This window comes from Pelecanus crispus, chromosome 6 (genome assembly GCF_030463565.1).
Source record: "Pelecanus crispus isolate bPelCri1 chromosome 6, bPelCri1.pri, whole genome shotgun sequence".
Taxonomy (NCBI): Eukaryota; Metazoa; Chordata; class Aves; order Pelecaniformes; family Pelecanidae; genus Pelecanus; species Pelecanus crispus.
In genome coordinates this window covers 36509106-36528579 of record NC_134648.1, presented here as the reverse complement: position 1 = coordinate 36528579, position 19474 = coordinate 36509106, and the positions used below count along the sequence as shown (strand labels likewise).

Below are 19474 nucleotides of genomic sequence, written 5' to 3'. Positions count from 1 at the left end.
CGGGCTGGCGCCTGCGTGGTGGGAGCGGTGGTGGCCAGGCGCACGCTGAGGCAGGCGCGGGAGCAGCGCGAGACTCCGGGCCGCGAGCGCAGAGCGGGACCCCTTGGCCGCCGCCAGGTAGCGGCTGCGCCCCCGCCCCCACGGGCTCCGGTCTCGCCGCACGGCCGGGACGGGAAAGGCCGGGACGGGCCGCGCCGCCGCTCCGCCTGCCTGGGGCCACTGCTGGCCCGCGCTGTCGGGAGCGGGCTCGGCGCGGCTGAGGGCTGGGCCCGGGCGCTTGGGCCCGGGCGGGGCGGCAGGGAGGGAAGGAGAGAGGGAGGGAGGGACCGGCGCCGCCGCTGCGAGCTTGCGGGGCCGCGCTCCCCGGGGGGCCGGCCCACCTCTCGCCTTCCCTGTGCCAGAGATGGGCCCTTCCCGACCCGGCAGCGGCTGTCGGCCGCCCTGGGGACCGCTTCTCCTGTCTGCTGCTGCCGCTGTCGTTGGGCATGGCCTGTGTCAGCGGCGCTCCAGCGGCCGGAGGAGTCGCTGGTCAGAAGTTACTCCATTTTCGCCAGTTTCCGCAGAGACTTGTGTGGCCGTGGGGACTTAAACCTTTGCTGAGGCGTTTCTAGTGTCTTGGAAAGATAATTTCCAGCGTTGGTGCTCTGGGCACTGTGTTGCTTCTGAGAGGCTTCCCACAGAAGGCCAAAATAAAAAGCGTATGTCTATGGAGAGGAGTAAAATAATCTGTGTGCAGAGGCAGTGTTTGTCCATTCTTGCTTGCTGTGTTTGGGGTTTGTTGCTTTGCAATATGTCTTTATTCTGTATCTTATAAGTAGGCATAGGATTGAGCTGAACTGCATTAAGTGGACTAGAAAACTGGAGACTGTGAAGCTTTTATTTTTAATCTTGGAGTCGTTTGTTCAGCTTCAAATTATATGAAGTTATATGAAACCTTTAGAGGAGTTTTTTTATAAACCTTTACTACTTTGTATTTCCTCTTTCTGAAAGTTAAGAATGGAAATAAGGGTGGACACAGTCTTCTGAATTGTATTGCCATGTGTACGTGGTGCTTGGCATTACTGTCTTACTATCTTCTTAAATTCTCATATAGCTAGAAAGCATTAGCACTGCTGTAAAGATCAAGACTAAAACTTCAAAATGGTGATTACAACAAACCTTCTGAAGGAGTGATGCGTGTTACTCAGCATCTTAGGCTCCTACTTCTGTAGGAAACTTTGTGTGAAACTTCTAGGCATAGACAAAAGGAATTGAGCTAGCCTGATGAGTGATGAGTATGTGGATTCATCACCAGGAAAATGAAGAGGTTTAAGCATTCCTTCTTACCACTACGTGATTATGAAGCATTATTTTTGTACTTTTTTCGAATGTATAATGGAAGAGTCCTGGTTTTGTTTTTCAGGGTTTTTTTTTTTTTTTCCCTCCTGACTAGCAATACGTTGGGGGGTACTTTTTTCTTTTTTTAGTGTTTCATTCATGTCAGGCTAGTTCTATCTCCTGCTCTGATTATTGCCTTTGCTTTCTTTGCTGACAGGTGGCCTCTGAAGCAGGTCTTGCAGGATTATTCCAAACATCTTGTACTGAGTTTAGAAAGTCATCTTCTGGAGTGTTGAGACTGCTCCTTCTCAGTACTACAGAAGCTTCACTCTGCCTCTTACTTTTTCAGCCTCTCACATGCTGTCTTATGTGCATATAAATACCTTCATGAGCACCGCAAGCTTCTTTTCTCCCATGTCCTCCTGTTAAAATCTGATTTAAAATTTTACACAGCCTCGTGAATTTAGATGAATGCAAGGTGTGCAGTGCCACCTTTTCACCACTTGAAGTCTCTTCTCTGCCAGGTGCTGTGGATAGGTAGTATGGCAGTTGAAGGGGATAATAAAGTCCATGTAGCAAGTGTTTTCTACTTTAATGCAAAAAATTAGCATCTTAGCAAATGGTTGTGGTAATACTAAAATACTAGTTAATTTATTGTTTAATTTATGTTAAAACCTAAGTATGAATTGCACAAGCCTTATCCTAATTTGCATTTTTTGTACCAGTGTTCCTCTCTATCTTCACCAGTCCTTGCTCATTTTTTACCACGTTTGTAGAAGTCAGTGATGTACTGTGAAATAAAATCTTTGTTTCTTTCTGCTCAAATTCCAGAATGCCAGGACTAAGTTGTAGATTCTACCAGCATAAATTTCCAGAGGTGGAAGATGTAGTGATGGTCAATGTTCGGTCCATTGCTGAAATGGGAGCCTATGTCAGCCTGCTGGAGTACAACAACATTGAAGGCATGATCCTTCTCAGTGAGCTCTCCAGAAGACGTATTCGTTCCATAAACAAGCTCATCCGCATCGGAAGGAATGAATGTGTTGTGGTCATAAGAGTTGACAAAGAGAAAGGTATTGGGGGATATTGTGGGCTATATCAAGACTGAATTCAAAGAAATGCACATAAACTTAGGTATTCACTGAGTCTGCCAGGGGTTCTTTTTTTTTTTTTTAAAGCACTTAAGCAAAATAGACCATCATCATGCCATCTGATATTTATGATCATTCTTCCATTCCTCTGTGTCTTTTGGGAATTGGCTTAATGAAGGTCAATCACATCAGTAAAGATTTGCTGAAGTGGGTCCTCACCAACTCAGTGTTTGGTCAACAAACCATAGTGAAGTGGAATTTTCTTTTGATGTAGAAGTAGATTTTCTAAGTCTTAACTGAAGAGAAGGATCATCTGATGTAATGATTAAAAATCTAAATGGTGAACATATGATTCTGACAGTCCATCCTGTGCATTACCAAGCCTTGAACCTTGGCTATATAGTAGATGACATGTATGTAATTATTGTAGCACATGAATTCTGTAGAAGGTTATGAATTGAGATTGTACAGGCAACTTCGTCTTTTCCTGTCTTCTGACCATTTGACTCTTTTATTCTAAAAGTTTTTTTAATATCTTTTCTGTTTAGGACATGTTGGATTTTTGATAATGCAGTTCCATGCAACCTTTAAAATCTATATCCAGGTGTAAAAAAATAATGAAAATAAACACTGAGCACATCTAGAAACCTGACTGTTGGTATGATGTTTCTAAAGTAATACGCTTTTCTAGAATACTTCTGGAACTGCAGTTAACTCTGAGATTAAGTAATGAATGGCAGGATAAGAAAAAGTAGAGAGGAAAGACAGATAAGAAACAACTTGTTTCAGATAGATCTGAAGTAAAATAAGCTTTCCAGCATGTCTGATGAAAGGATACTTCCTCTTAGAAATTAATTTCAGTCTCATATTAACAGAGAAACACATCTGGAATTCACATAGTGGTCTTTTATTTAATCTTTTGGGGAACCTATAGTTTGTGAGAAGTACATGGAGGCCTTTTCAAATTTACTAAGAAATGGTTCCAAAGAGTTTTTTTCACAGACAGTTCTCCCAAAAGGCTATCCAAGGAGCTAAGAGTCAGAATTTGAGGCCAGGCCTGCTTTATTAGGAAACCGCTCAGAGCGAAACTGATGGAGTGTCAACCTTGAATGAAATTGAGTACTACAAAAATATGCATCAAGCTTGCTTCTTTGTATGCTGGTGTGATTTTTGCCAAAACTGTGTACAGCAACAGAAAAATTGATCACTGACTGCTGAAATATGAAAACTTCTTCCAGGTTTGTAGAGAAAAACATTCTGAGGGCAGTAATTTTAAAGAATGTTGTACAAAAGATTTGCTATTATAAGTATTTACAGTTGAAAGAATAATTTAATACCCTAGTTTGGATCATGATTTGATCAAATTCATTAAGGTTTGGTTTTGTTACTTTCTGTAGCAACAGATAGAGATAGCAGAGGCAAGGGGCAAATCCTGAGCCAGAGCATTTGTTCTTTATGCTTTTCTTCTGAAGCAGTTAGACATAGTTTGCACAATGCCTGACACTTTCAAAATGGTTGTCCCCAATAGGTTATATTGACTTGTCAAAAAGAAGAGTTTCTCCAGAGGAGGCAATCAAATGTGAAGACAAATTCACAAAATCGAAGACTGTAAGTTGCTTTGCTAGATTCAGGCACTGTGTGTTGCCAGCTTCTTTCCTGAGCAACCAAAATGCACAGACATAAGATAATATGAAAATAAAGTATTGTTCTCATTTATTAAGCATACTCTGATTCTCATTTACTCATGTAAGTATATATAATGAGCTCATCTGTCCATGAGGGCTCTGGTAAGCGGCTTCTTAATTAATGAGTAGATCAAGTAATATGTCAGTTGAAAATCTGTGCTGTAAAGGGGGAAGTTTAAATGATTAGGAGTCCAAAAGCATATGGTGGTTTAGCATTCTGTGGACAAACTTTATTGAAAAGGCATGCAAGTAGTTTAAGGCATTGGCTCCCACCCTTGCTACTGTGTGGTCTTACACTTCGGAGTAGAACACTTACCACTAAGTACTACGTTAATTCTAGCTTTTTTTTCTTTCTATGCAAATATACTGTTTAACAACTTGATAATGCTTTTTGCACCAGTTTCCATGAGAGAATAATTTTATCTTCATAACTACACAGCAAAGGTTTAGGTTCATAAAGTGGTTTTGATTTCCAAGTTCCTAGAGCTCAGTATGTAATTTATTGCTAAATATAGAGAAGGGTTGTGTTGCAACATCATGCAGTATTTAGAATCAAGACCCTTTATCATTGATATTTTTTATTGTTTATTTGCATCAACAATTTTGGTTGTGGACTTTGATCTGTGGGACTCAATTTTATGCTGTATAAAGTCATAGTAAGAGGCATCACATGAGAGTGTGAGACTGGATAAGTTGGGGGGGGGGGCAGCATATTTTGGTTTAGTTTTTTTAATACCCGTTTTGTGTTCAAGGTTTACAGCATCCTTCGTCATGTTGCTGAAGTCCTTGAGTACACTAAGGATGAGCAGCTCGAGAGTCTATTCCAGAGAACTGCCTGGGTATTTGATGACAAGTACAAAAGACCAGGATATGGTGCTTATGATGCATTCAAGCATGCAGTCTCGTAAGGACATATTTTCTACTTCTAGGGGTTTATTTCATAGCTGCAGCGAACTATTTCGTGGAATAGATCCACCATAATGTTCTTTCAGGGGTTTTGTTTGCGTTTTTTTTTCCCCAGAGTCAGTATGTAGAATGTACTGGTCAAGTAAACTGAGTAAACTTTGACATTAGTCTTCCAGTTGCTTATTGTAGGCTTCTCTGTCTTACTGCTTTCTTCAAGTTCCCAATGCTTTTGAGAAAGAAGGCTCAGATTTTACGTGTTTTTATCCACATTTGAGTGTGCCACTCTGTATATGTCAGTTTTTTAAAAGTAGTAATTGAATTTGATGTGGCAAAATATTAAGGCACTTCGTGAATAATATAAGAGAAACATGTAATTACAAACACTGGAGAGATTTCTATTGCTACATATGAGCCTGTGACATTTTTAACGGAAGAAGCAGCACTGATCTTGGTTTGTCTGTCAGAATTTACGTGTTCTGAGTCCCAAGCAGATGTTTCCAAACAAGTCTAGCTCTGTGTCTGAAGATCCTTGTACTCACAGCTGACTGTCAGTCTTCCACTGCACAGGCAGAATTTTTCTTTTTTAAATGCAACAATCTGGCTTGTCACTTCTCCACACTTCCAAACTTAAAGAATGGGAATGGGGTCATGAACTTAGAAATGGAATTATGAACAGAAAGAGTTGGAAACCATGATGCTAAGGAGTATGCACTGAGATAGATTACTCTTAATTTTTGTAATGAAGTCTGGTATTTTAATTTTATTTCAGAATTAACCTATTTGGCTCCCCTCTAAAGATTCTATTGTGGAACTGGCAATCCAAAAATGGATTTCTCAATAAAAATTTCTAATTTTACTCTTTTATAGCACATAAACCTATGAGTGATGAACTTGAGTTGAACACTAGATGGCAGTAATAAAATTTTAGAAATTGCGTTAACTTAAAGAAGCAGGGTACTTGGTAGCATTTTGATTACCCATCTTGGTGTTTTTGGGGAAGAGACATCTTGTATCCTCGTTTGGACTGAATGTGCTCTGTTTCATAGAATAATAATTATTTTCTAACGATAGCAAATTCAAGTAAAGAGCAAATCTGGGCACATTGCTGCAGGAGGAATTCCAGATCATTCTGTAACTGTTAAATACTTAGTTAAACACCTGTATACTAGAAGAATGAAAACTGTAGTTATATTGTCTGTTTAAGCTTCTCTTAAACTCAGAAAAATTCCTGAACACATGCAATTTGTTGCGCATCTGCTATTCAGGTTGGAGTACCAACTTCTGAAGCTGTCTGTTCTCAAAACATGTTTTCATCAGAAAAAGATGAAAGATTTCTGACAATAGACCGCAACTTTTATTTGTTCCTGTTGTGCTACTACATAAAGCTACAGTGGCTGAGCAGAAAACTGTGGATATTGCTGCCTTCCTGTGCTTGCTGAAGTGCTTTCTGGAGGCTTAGTATAGGTTACTTTGTAGAATGACAAAATCTTGTGTTTGAATGAAACGTTAAAATAATTCAAAAACCTCAGATTCATCATGGATTCTCTTTCATGCAGTATGGGTTTATCTTCACATTGGAGGGAACATAAATACCAAGCAGCTAGACATTTTTCTTACTCTGTGTATCATGTACAAATGGAGCTGGACAGAAGTCATTCCTTTTTTCTTAAAAAAAACAGATCTTTTCTTCCAGGAACAGATTGAGTAAACTACTTTTTTGCTTTGTTGTTAAATGCTTCCTATAGAAAATATTTTGCAAATAGATGTGTTTATTTTCTTCCAGTGTTTCAATGGACTTTTAAGAAATTTCCCTGTTTTCATTGCCTAGTAGATCTCTATGATTATGCATAATAATATTGAAATAGTACTGGAAGTTAATGTTATGTCATATGCCACTTCAGTGTAACTTTTATAACGTTGCTTTGTTTGGCTCAGAGACCCTGCAATCCTGGATAGCCTAGATCTGACAGAGGAAGAGAGGCGTGTATTGATTGACAACATTAACAGACGTCTGACACCACAAGCAGTCAAGATCCGAGCTGGTGAGTTCTTTCCAGATGTTCATTGAACACATCTTGACACTTAAGTCAAGGTAGCATATCTTGTTGCAGACTATAAACTCCATTAAAACCAGTGCTGGTGGTGCTGATATTGGAGTGGAACTGTTCTTCCAGAATTAAGACATTTTAACCAAGGATCACTTGCAAAATGCCTGTGTGGGTTCTATCTCCAAGTCCAAGGTGGTTTGGCTTTTACTTTATCCCCCCGAACTGTAGATTCCTTGGGACGCAAAGTACTTGTCCTGATATGTAATGCGGTCTTATCATTTTGCACTGACACACAATGAATATAAGTATTTTGTAGTCATTACTGCATCCACAATATTCTTTTTCATTATTCAAGGTGTTAAATTCTTTGGTTCCCTAACAGGATGATTGATCTCTGTCAGTGTGGCTAGAGCATATGTCTTAGCTGCTTGTCCAGGAACACGTGAAAATAGTTCCAACCTTGCTCTGGGTATATTTCTAATCGGTTGATTGCAAACAATTCAGCAGGATATATTAGCTCAATCCTCCTATGTCTCTAGCATATTCATAAAGTGTATGAGCTGGTTTAGCTCAGTGTGGGCAGAAAAAGTACATGATTGCACTATTTTAAAACTGTAAATCTGGTTGTACAGCTAACTGAATGGCCCAAAAGCATGCTTGCCATTAAACAGATAATCAGTGTAGCAGAGTCACATTTTTTAACTAGATTGAGAAATTGCCTCTGCCCTGCAAAGGAATATTGAAGGGCATGAGCACTTCTTGATTACTGTGGAGAGAAGAAAACATAAGCCATATCCACATGACAGTGAAGTCAAGGAGAGAGTACAAAAAGTAAGGTAATGAAAAATTCCTTTACCTATTACTTTAGATCACCATGAGTTAACATAGACTTCAGAAATGTAAGTGGGATTTGATTGAGTACAGGGAAGCTGCCAGGTTGTGTAGGGATGGGGTCAGGAAGGCCAAGGCGTGGCTGGAGCTGAATTTGGCAAGGGATGTAAAGAGTAACAAGAAAGGCTTCTACAGGTATGTCAACCAGAAAAGGAAGGTTAAAGAAAGCGAACCCCCTCAATGAACAAGAATGGCGACCTAGTATCAACAGATGAGGAGAAGGCTGAGGTACTCAACAACTTTTTTGCCTCAGTCTTCACTGGCAACCTCTCTCCTCACCCCTCCCAAGTTGATGGACTGCAAGATGGGGACCAGGGGGCTAAAGGCCCTCCCGCTGTAAGGGAAGATCAGGTTTGAGACCACCTGAGGAACCTGAATGTACATAAGTCTATGGGACCTGATGAACTGCATCCCAGAGTCCTGAGGGAATTGGCTGATGTAGTTGCCAAGCCACCCTCCATAATATTTCCAAAGTCACAGCAGTCAGGTAAAGTCCCTGGTGACTGGAAGAAGGGAAACGTGCACATTTTTAAAAAGGGAAGAAAGGAGGACCTTGGGAACTACCGACCTGTCAGCCTCACCTCTGTGCCTGGGAAGATCATGGAACAGATCCTCCCAGAAGCTATGCTAAAGCACATGGAGGACAGGGAGGTGATTCAAGACAGCCAGCACAGCTTGACCAAGGGCAAGTCCTGCCTGACCAACCTAGTGACTTTCTGTGAAGGAGTGACTGCATCAGTGGACAAGGGAAAAGTGACGGATGTCATCTATCTGGACAGACATCTTCTGTAAAGCCTTCCACACAGTCCCCCACAACATCCTGCTCTCTAAATTGGGGAGATACAGATCTGATGGGTGGACTGTTCAGTGGATAAGGAATTGGTTGGATGGTCATACCCGGAGGGTAGTGGTCAACAGCTCGATGTCCAAATGGAGACCGGTGACAAGTGGTGTCCCTCAGGGGTCCGTACTGGGACCAGTGCTGTTTAATATCTTCATCAGTGACATAGACAGTGGGATTGAGTGCACCCTCAGCAAGTTTGCAGATGACACTGAACTGAGTGGTGCCGTTGACACACCAGAAGGACGAGATGTCATCCAAAGGGACCTGGACAAGCTGGAGAGGTGGGCCTGTGTGAACCTCATGAGGTTCAACAAGGCCAAGTGCGAGGTCCTGCACGTGGGTTGGGGCAACCCCCGATACCACCGATACAACTACCTGAAAGGAGGCTGTAGTGAGGTGGGTGTTGGTCTCTTCTCCCAAGTAGTTAGCGATAGGACAAGAGGAAATGGGCTGAAGCTGTGCCAGGGGAGGTTTAGGTTGGATATTAGGAAAAATTTCTTCACGGGAAGGGTAGTCAAGCATTGGAACAGGCTGCCCAGAGGTGGTGGAATCACCATCCCTGGAAGTGTTCAAAAAACAGGTAGATGTGGTATTTTGGGACATGGTTCAGTAGGCATGGTGGTGTTGGGTTGATGATTGGATTGATGATCTTAGAGGTCCTTTCCAATCTTAATGATTCCTAGTTTTTACTTTCATTATAACTAATCCAGCCACCAAGCCAGGAAACACGAAATTGCTACTCTCCCCTTAATTGGTTTAGTGGTGGACTTGGTAATGTTATGTTAATGGTTGGACTGGATGATCTTGAAGGTCTTTTCCAACCTAAACGATTCTATGATCAATACAGGCTGGGGGATGAAGGGATTGAGAGCAGCCCTGCAGAGAAGGACTTGGGGTTACAGGTGGATGAAGAGCTGGATATGAGCCAACAATGTGCACTTGCAGCCCAGAAAGCCAACCGTATCCTAGGCTGCATCAAAAGCAGTGTGGCCAGCAGGTCGAGGGAGGTGATTCTGCCTCTCTGCTCTGCTCTGGTGAGACCTCACCTGGAGTGATGCATCCAGTTCTGGGGCCCTCGGCACAAGGACATGGACCTGTTGGAGTGGGTCCAGAGGAGGGCCACAAAAATGATCCAAGGGCTGGAGCATCTCTCCTATGAGGAAAGGCTGAGAGAGTTGGGGTTGTTCAGCCTGGAGAAGAGAAGGCTGCGGGGAGACCTTATTGTGGCCTTTCAGTACTTAAAAGGGATTTATAGGAAAGATGGGGACAATCTTTTTAGCAAGGCCTGTTGTGACAGGACAAGGAGTAATGGTTTTAAACTAAAGGAGGATAGATTTAGACTGGATATAAGGAAGAATTTTTTTACAGTGAAGGTGGTGAGGCACTGGAATGGGTTGCTGTCCTGGTTTCGGCTGGGATAGAGTTAATTTTCTGCCTAGTAGCAGGCACAGTGCTGTGTTTTGGATTTAGTAGGAGAAGAATGTTGATAACACGCTGATGTTTTAGTTGTTGCTAAGTACTGCTTATGCTAGTCAAGGACTTTTCAGCTTCCCATGCTCTGCCAGGTACACAAGAAACTGGGAGGGGGCACAGCCAGAATAGTTGATCCAAACTGACCAAAGGGCTATTCCATACCTCATGACATCATGCTCAGTATATAAACTGGGGGGGGTTGGCCGGGGGGCAGCGATCGCTGCTCGGGAACTGTCTGAGTATTGGTCGGCGGGTGATGAGCAATTGCATTGTGCATCACTTGCTTTGGATATTATTATCATTATTATATTGTTATTATTATCATTACTGGTTTACTTTATGTCAATTGTTAAAACTGTTCTTATCTCAGCCCAGGAGTGTTTCTCACTCTTACTCCTCCGATTCTCTCCCCCATCCCATCAGGGTAGGGGGAGTGAGCGAGCGGCTGCGTGGTGCTTAGTTGCTGGCTGGGGCTAAATCACAACAGTTGCCCAGAGAGGTAGTGGAGGCCCCATCCCTAGAAACATTCAAGGTCAGGTTGGATGGGGCTCTGAGCAACCTGATGTAGTTACAGATGTCCCTGCTCACTGCAGGGGGCTTGGGCTAGATGACCTCTAAAGGTCCCTTCCAATCCAAAGCATTCTATGGTTCTATGATTGCCATGAAGAATGAAATTGATAACATAAATGGTACTTCATTTGTTTTGAAAATAAAGTTACTTGACGAGCATGTTCTCTTACTTCCTTCATCTTGCCTATTTTGTTGTGATGGTCCAAGTTGTTTTTAATTCTGTCTTCAAAGCAAGTGTAGAAATTTTCCATTAGCTTGTAGCCTCATCCTGAGGCTGACTGGGATGCTCTTCTGTGAATTTGTTTGTGATAGCTGAGAGTTAGCAGGTTGTTGTTAGTCACCTGGAAGTGAGACTGACTTCTCTGTGTAGCTTAGTCTTGCACCATTGCTACATAGGTAGAGAAATCTTTGTCTTTAGACTAATCAGGGTATTACAGATATGACCAGCATTAGTCTATGTCTTAATTTCTAAACATCTACAAAAAGCTATAGCTAACTCACTTTAACAATGTGTCAATATAACTTACCTTAAAAAAAAAAAAAAAAAAAATTGCAGCGCTCCTCAAGTGATGCCTCTGTTATAATTGCTGACAGAATTCCATGAATTTGTGGATGTGCTCTTTCTCAAGTTTCATTTTTCCTGATAGGTCTTTCATTTTCTCTGGTATTTACTGCTTTTATATCTTCATCTCTCCATGTGAAATACATAATTACTACTGTTGAGTTTGTTGGGTGAGAGGTGAGTGAATGTGGGTGTATATATATAATTTCATATCCTGGCTTTTCAAAGCACAATGTAAAATGTTGTACGTCTAAAGAATTTATGAAGACTTTTACCTCAACTTACAAGTCAAGAAAGTGAAATACCTTCCTCAGCTTTGGGAGCTACCAAGGCTTTCATTGTGGATAAACATTGGTTGCTAAAAAGCTTTAACAGAGCTTAAGTTTGAAAGCATTAAAGATTCTACAGCTTTTGGTAACTTTAAAGTTTTGTGATTTGTATTCCTCTGTCCTAGATATTGAGGTTGCCTGTTACGGTTATGAAGGTATCGATGCAGTAAAAGAAGCTTTGAGAGCAGGCTTGAACTGTTCCACAGAGAACATGCCCATTAAAGTAAGTTTCTGTCTTAATAGTGAAGTCAAAAGCAAAGTTGTCTGATGCCCTCAGGTACCAGTAGCATGCAATTGCAATTGTCGCAATCACATAGCTGAGGCTGGGAAGCCATGTACATGCTTTCTGATTCTTCTCTAGCAGGTATGTAGCACACTTCCTTTCAGCTCTGTGCTGCCAGTTGTTCCTGTGACGGTGTTGTGGTTTCCCAAGTTCAAGAAGCTGTATTTATTCTGTTCAATATATTAAAGCCTAGTCTTGGCACACTGCATACCTACTACTCCTTTATGCAGCCTTAAGTAGGGAGCAACAGATTTTATTTTCAGATGTAAGATTATGTAAGAAGAGGAATGTTTGGTCCACATATGTTTTAGTGTTGGTAGAATGGCTGCTGTACCCAGGCCTGGTTTTTCTCCCCAACAATTTTAGGATATTGAACGCATTACTGAATAAGTGTTTTCAAAAAACTTGGAAGTGCTTCCTGGTTTGAAAATGGTGTCTTAGAATGGTTTCTTGTAACAAAAGGAAAAGTTTACTTATCCAGTCATCTTAAAAAACAAAACAACAAAAAAACAACCCCAAACACAACATACTGGTTGTCAGAGTCTTTTAATTGTTTGAAAAATTATGTGATAGGCAGTTTTACTGATCTGCAAAGTGGATATTCTCTCTGCTTAGCAATATTTGTCCAAATAAACATACTATGTAGAAATAACTGGTGTTGATGTTGGAAATCGGACAGGCTGTGCACTTTCTTTTCTGCTATTTCTGTCCAAGTTGTTTATACTTCTAGAAAGGGTTTTTCTAATGGGAAAAGGTCTCCTCTTCTCTGAATCTTACATTCAGCACTGCATTGCTCACTTTGCTTTTGAGCTTTTTCTTTCTTTTTGTTACTGAGTTTGCTTTTTTCTCCCACCCCCCACCCCACCCCTACAATGTGATAGATTAATCTGATAGCCCCTCCTCGTTATGTGATGACAACAACAACGCTGGAGAGAACTGAAGGACTGTCAGTTCTAAATCAAGCCATGGCTGTAATTAAAGAAAAAATTGAGGAGAAGAGAGGAGTCTTTAATGTGCAGATGGAGGTAAGAACACATTACGTTCTAAAATGCAAATTTTTTTTTTCTCGCAACATTTTTAAAGTAGAGCAAGACCAGTAGTGCTAGGAGAAATTCTAGCAAAAAGCTATTAAGAAACTGAAAAAAAACCTAAACTTCTGTGCTGCTTAGACAAACGGCAAAAAATCCTAATTATCCTGGGATTTATTGTGTGACTTCAAGTTGTATTTTATCTCTTGCTCTTTATGTAGAATCAGAGCCTACAAATATATACAGTCTTTCTTAATGACAGTTTATCATGTTTTCTCTTTTGGGTTTTTTTCAGCCTAAGGTGGTTACTGACACAGATGAGACTGAGCTTGCAAGGCAGTTGGAAAGACTGGAGAGGGAAAATGCTGAAGTGGATGGGGATGATGATGCTGAGGAAATGGAAGCCAAAACTGAAGACTAAATGTTCTGGGATATTTAGAAGAGACCATATGAAAAATTAAAGACCCCATTGCAAACACTCTGGGCTAAATGTGTCCAGTATTGAAAACTTCAGATGCATACTTGAAGTGTTTTACTGTTTTTAAAAGACCAATATGTGAAAGGCTCTTCTAAGTAACATTTGATGCAACAGCTTACACAAATTGAATCCTTTGAAGGGAAGGTGCCTAGTCAAATTCAAGACACAGATCTGGCCAGAGGGAGGTTGCAGCCCCATGCTTAACATTTTCAGACATAACAATTCCTAATTGGTGATTACAGCTCAGTGCATCTGTTAATCATCTTTCCTGGGAGCACCAAAACCAAGCAAGCTGAAAAGTTCTATATAGAATGTATTTGAGAAAATAATCAATAAATTTCTGGGCTGTGTAACTCCCAAGATTTTTTTTTTCTCTCTTTTGTCACATGGCCTAGAGTGATATGAATATAAAACCTGGAAGGGTATGATCAGTGGGTGACTCCCCTTTAACGTTGAAAGGGCTTTCTTTTGTTTGCTTTAAATCAAGCCAAGAATGAGTGGAACAAAATGTTTTTCTTGCAAGTTTGTTGATGCAGACTTGTTTAAAACAGCATTTCCTTTGTTTTTTATCTGTGTTTAGGGACTGAGAACTTGAAAACATTGAACATAGCTTGTTACCATTCCAATAAACGTGGCTGATAAATGAAAAATTACATATAGTTGCACTTCGCTCCTATAGGTGAATATAGCAGGAGCTTTTATGAACTTACTAATACTTCAAAATACAGTGCTGTCTTCTGAGCTCACTGCTGCATGACCTTCAGTTCTGCCTACCCTAAATCTCATTTACACTGAACTGAGCTATTCACTCTAGAAACAGCATATTTATCTTCTCTGAAGAAGAGAAACAAGATGTGCTTTCCATGTTGGCGTGTTTAAAAAAAAAAAAAAAAATCCTGTTTTCCTTGTTTGTGGGAATAGGGAGCAGGAGTTGTTTAAGTAACCTTTCCATATTGCTAAATTTTTAAACGTATTTATATCTTTTTCCATTGACATGTCCCATATTGCACATTTTTTTTCTTAGTGTTTTGTGCTGCTAGAGGAAAAATGCATGAAAAATGAGGCTTTGAGCCATAACTAGGAATTCTTGTATTACTGCAGTACAAACCAATGTAATTGCTACCTGGTATTGCCACGGAAGACATTCACAAAGGGCATACCTATTTCAATTCATGCTCAATCATCAGAGCAGTTCACATGTACCCAACCTTACTATGCAAAGCCAAAAAAGTTAAGTAACTTCTAGTCTTTGCAGAATGTTGGAAAATAACCTGAATGTGTTATCACAAAATGAAGAAACAATTTTTTTTTAAAATATTTATTTTCTCAAATTGCTGTCTTTTCAGAAGCTGTGTGTAACAGCCTTGTCATGGCTTGAAGTTGTGATGTCAGTTTCCTGTTTGAACAGCTCTTCCAACTTTGCCCATTTGCTAAAATAGTGATTTGGCTTCCATTAAACACAATAGGTGGGTACTCAGACAAAAGAACAAAGTGTTTATAAACTAAAAAGTCGCCATGTGATCTGTATGCCAAAATAATGCTATAAAGCAAAGCACTGAAAAATGAGCCACATGTGCTATTTCCTTGGAATATTATCAGGGGGCTACAATTAGTATCATCTCTAAGAACTGTTTTGGTGTGTTAATAGGTGAGCATTGTTTCTATCAGTAACTTAGGCAAAAGTTTGCTAAACTTGTTCAGTAACTATAGGAGCTTTTCTAATTAGAGCCTCAGTGTGCTACTTTACACAATTCTGTGTCAATTTTGAGTGCTTGGAAAAAAAAAAAAAAAGATGGTGAGGACAGTAATGAAGCAGCTTAAGATAAACAGATTTCAATCACTTATTACACTGGCAGATAAAATCAGGCTCTCCGGTTGCCTGAGCAAATTTTAACCAAGAAGCTTAAAAGATACAAGACAACTTAGTGGATATTTCTAGCGTGTTGCAGTAGCTGGAAGGAGGAGGTCTAAGATGGCCGCTTTCAAGACATGTTAGCGAGGTCTGTGTAAGGGAGCGCTGAACCTGTGAAGCCTGTGCTGGGCCTCGGCCATGCTGCCTCAGTTGCCGTAGCCTGTGGCTTAAGGATCTTTAGAAGTTGTTGAGATGATACCTTCGATCTCAACCGATCTATTTTGTATGCGTGGAACTTTGTTTGCTTACCAAATGCTTAAAATAAGGGTCGTGGGGTTTGTGTGAATATCTTTGTCAAGTCGCTAAAGCGCGGTAGCACATTCCTGCTGTTTGTTAGCAACTGTCCTGTTTACTTAACTGTAATTGCAAGGCCAAAAATCCCCATTTGTACTCATGTAGTCAACTGGAGGGAAAGGTACGGGTATACCCACGGACAGGGCTTGGCCTGATGTGTTAATTGTAATGATCTCAGTTTGACTCATATCCCAAATTAATTTTGTAAGACTGGCAGCTTGGGAAACAGTTCTACTTATCATATCTGATAAGGACTTATTAATACAAAAAAAAAACCCCAAACAGAGGTACTGGCTGAGGTCAGGCACACAGTCCAGTAACGCACAGCCCAGTATCCTCTTTCTGATTAGGGGAAGTAGTAGCTGCTAAAGAAGGGGTGCCCTGCTTTCTTGGGGCTGTTGTGGTTTGTGTGGTTTTTCATACAGTGACAATCCCTTGCTCTTTTCTCTCTGATTCTGGCCCTTGGGGGTTTTTTAGACGCAGCGGAGCTGACGTATTGTTCTTCATAGCAGAATCTGCACTTGGTATTTAATTTCTGATAGTTTTTTGTTTCAGAGTCTAGACAATTAACTGTTTTCAAACATTGCCACCTGTCTACAATTAATTCTAAAAATGCTCTTACGTCAGAATACTTTTGAACACTTGTCATCTTTCACTTTTATCTAGAAATGTTTCATTGTTCTTTATTTTGATGTGGTTTGTTTTCATCTTACTTTATCCTTAATCCAGTAAAGGAACTAAATACTCAGTGGTGTCCTACACCGGAGGGCAAAGTCCTAGCGTCTTAAGAAGCTGCTTTGAAAAAGCTGGGTATATGTAACCCCCCATGTGACACTGTTCACATGATGATGCACGATGGGCATTGCAGAGCATGCGGCGGGGTTTGTTCTTTGGGCAGGTTCTCTTAATCAGCTGTTCATGGCTTCTTGAGGGACTGACCTGGAGGTACCAGCAGCATCTGTCAGGTCGGCCAGCTGAAATAGCCCAGTTTGCGCTTGGAGCCGGCTGCTCCTGCCCTTCCCTTTAACCATGAGTAGTGTCCTGTGGTCCTGAAGCCTGCAGCTGGCTCTTCCTGGCCCTCCCAATGAAAATTCTATAGCACATAAAGTGTTTTGGCGTCACTTTGAATGGAAAAACTTGCTTTTTTCTTAAAATCCTACGCTGACATGTGGAAAACACCACTATAAAATGGATCTGAGGAAACAGATAGTCCTCCTTTCAGTGAGTTTCAAGTCCCACAGAAGACCTGACCAAGTTTTCTGGAGCTCCCTGGACTTAAACGAATTGAAGCACGTCCTTTTCTGCTGGGAGACTTCAGTGCCAGAGCTTGCCTTCCCAGCACATGAGCGAATACGGCAGCCCCGATCCACTGACTCATTTTACACTATATGACCCTTTTCCCACAAAGCTGTCTGAGAGATCTGTATTTACTCAACCTCCGGGAGCAATATAGGGGCAGTTTGTTAGCCTTGATTAACTACAGAATCAGACAGGGGGGTGGGGGGCGGTGGGTATTATGACTATCCAAGGTATTGAAGAAAGTGAAGGTTCTAGATCATAAAACATAGTGGATACAAAACTTGTTGTTCAATGGTCAGCTAGGGCAATGTTTGCTTCACCATTCACCAGCAGTTTGACAATAAAATTCTTCATTGCTAATGGTAATTTTGCCAAGATCCATCTGTGGGGTTGTGGGTGGTCTGCATGCTGGAGGAAAAGAGCTCGCTCAGATCTTCGACGAGGACTGGTTATGGTGCAATTCTGAGATCACTGTCTGAGCGAGAGCCCCCTGCAAGCTTCTACCTGTCCTCACTAGCATGAAATTATCTCACCCACTTTGTTATAAATTGCCTGCAGTAACAAGCTGAACAATGTGGAGTCAAACCTCAGATACCAAATGGTGGAACACTGTATTCCTGGAGCTGGTTATATAAAGAGCGCGTGTCCAGGAAACACAAGCAGCAGTAATGTCTCTTGTGTACCTAGACTCAAGTTTTCTTCTTTTTTCTCAAGTTCAATTCTGACGTGCAGAATGTTGTGAGCTGAAATTTGTTTTCTTTTCTGCTGACTGCATCAGGTTTTTTTCCCCAAGATTCTGCTTCTGAGCACAACTTTTATTTATATATATATTTATGTTTATACACAGAGATGGAGATTATTTTTTAAATTAAAAGAAATGCACTCAGTTCACTTCTGCTTTATTTTAAGGCCACAATGATATATATATAAAAAAAAATTCACATTGATATCTTTGAAAATACTACATACCTACAGCAAAAAAATACTCTTGTGGGTGTTCTATTAAACTTACTGTAATTACTTTAGGTGGACTGAAGAACAAACATAACGGGGATAGGACTTACGCAGGCAGTTGCCTCGTGGCTGCCTGCCTTTTCCAAAGTGGCAAAGGGACTACAGTAGGAGCTACATAGGTAACTTCCATACAGGCCCGCTGCTTTCTCTTTATACAGCAATCAATTTTTCGAACTTAAGTAGCATTGAGGCACCATTGTATTTCTCATGATCTCTGCAGAAGTGTTCTCTGGGTTGTCTCCAGTTCATTGCCAGGTTTGAATTCTTCGGTGTCTTGCTCTTCCTCACTAAAAGTTATAAAAAATAGTATAAAGATAAAGAAATTATTTGTATGTTCCTTTTCCTCGGTACATGAAAGTGTGACCTATAATCTGATCCGGTGTGCAAAGACTGAGAGATACCTGAGTCACTTTGTCTTACTGAACTCTGGACTCCCTTTTTACATAGCAACGAGTGCTTTTGTTTGTTATAGTCTACATAGTGTTTCTTATCACAGCACCTAGCTCTGCCCACGTATATCACCTTAATTTTGGTACAAGTCAGGAAATGCTAACAGTACAGCAAAGACTATTACTTCTGAACAGCAGTGCTGTCTGAAACACTAGTACTGGTTTATTTCATCAGGACAAGATTTGGTAAATCTATCGAACAGATTTATCATGGCCAAAGTCTTCAAAAATGCAATAAACCTCTAGCTCGTATTCAGCACAAAAAAGGCACTCTGTTTCAGAGGTGCTCAGGAGTTACAAGAGGTCACTGCCTGGTGTTCATTGATGAGACTGCTTTACCCAAAGCCCTGATAGTTGCTTATGTAGGGATTTAGGATATTAAGTTGAGAATCTTGGTTTATATGAAAGTAGTGTGGGCTTTTAGGTGCTTTGGGGCTTCTTTAGTAAAATTTAGTAAAATAAATTTCTAGCAAAATAAATTATTTTAAGGTTTGTAAAATTCTCCTTGCAATCTTAATATTCTATATGTTGCACTTAAGGTGTTCTGATCTGTAGAACCCCTATGAGATGTGTTTATTAGATGAGAAATTTTAAGCGGTAGATTAGTCTGAAATTTTGAGGAGTGCGATTTTATAATTCTGCTTCTCCCTCCCCTGCAATACCCGATTTGTCATCATGTGGCTGCTTATATTGGCCAAGTCACTTGGTGGCGGTTTTTTTCTATACTAAATTCTGTGAAATTCTTTTAAGATCCTTTTCAGACTTTCCTTTGTTTTACTTCCCGGAGGGCAGGTAATGTATCAGAGCCAGCTCACTGTTTAACTAATGTCTCATAGGTAGGAAGAGGGAGAAAAAAATAGGGAAGGGAGGCTGCGTCACGTTGGAGGAGGAGAGTAGCAAAGAAAAATGAGCTTTCTTAAACAAATGGCATGCAGAGCGACAGACTGCCAGGGCTCAGGTGCTTCTCGGCAGGCGCTCGGCACTCTTCCCTGCTGGCCACG

The 19474-nt window shown here is 40.9% G+C and overlaps 1 protein-coding gene across 1 annotated transcript; it reads left to right on the top strand.

The window, feature by feature from the left end:
- Positions 1 to 455: 455 nt before the first annotated feature.
- On the top strand, positions 456 to 13482 carry EIF2S1 (eukaryotic translation initiation factor 2 subunit alpha). Its single transcript, XM_075712704.1, has 8 exons — positions 456 to 698; positions 2149 to 2390; positions 3937 to 4016; positions 4846 to 4997; positions 6935 to 7041; positions 11842 to 11939; positions 12881 to 13024; positions 13323 to 13482. The coding sequence occupies exons 2-8, from the start codon at positions 2150 to 2152 to the stop codon at positions 13446 to 13448; spliced, it is 948 nt and encodes a 315-aa protein (XP_075568819.1). The 5' UTR covers positions 456 to 698; position 2149; the 3' UTR covers positions 13449 to 13482.
- The last annotated feature ends 5992 nt before the right edge of the window (positions 13483 to 19474 follow it).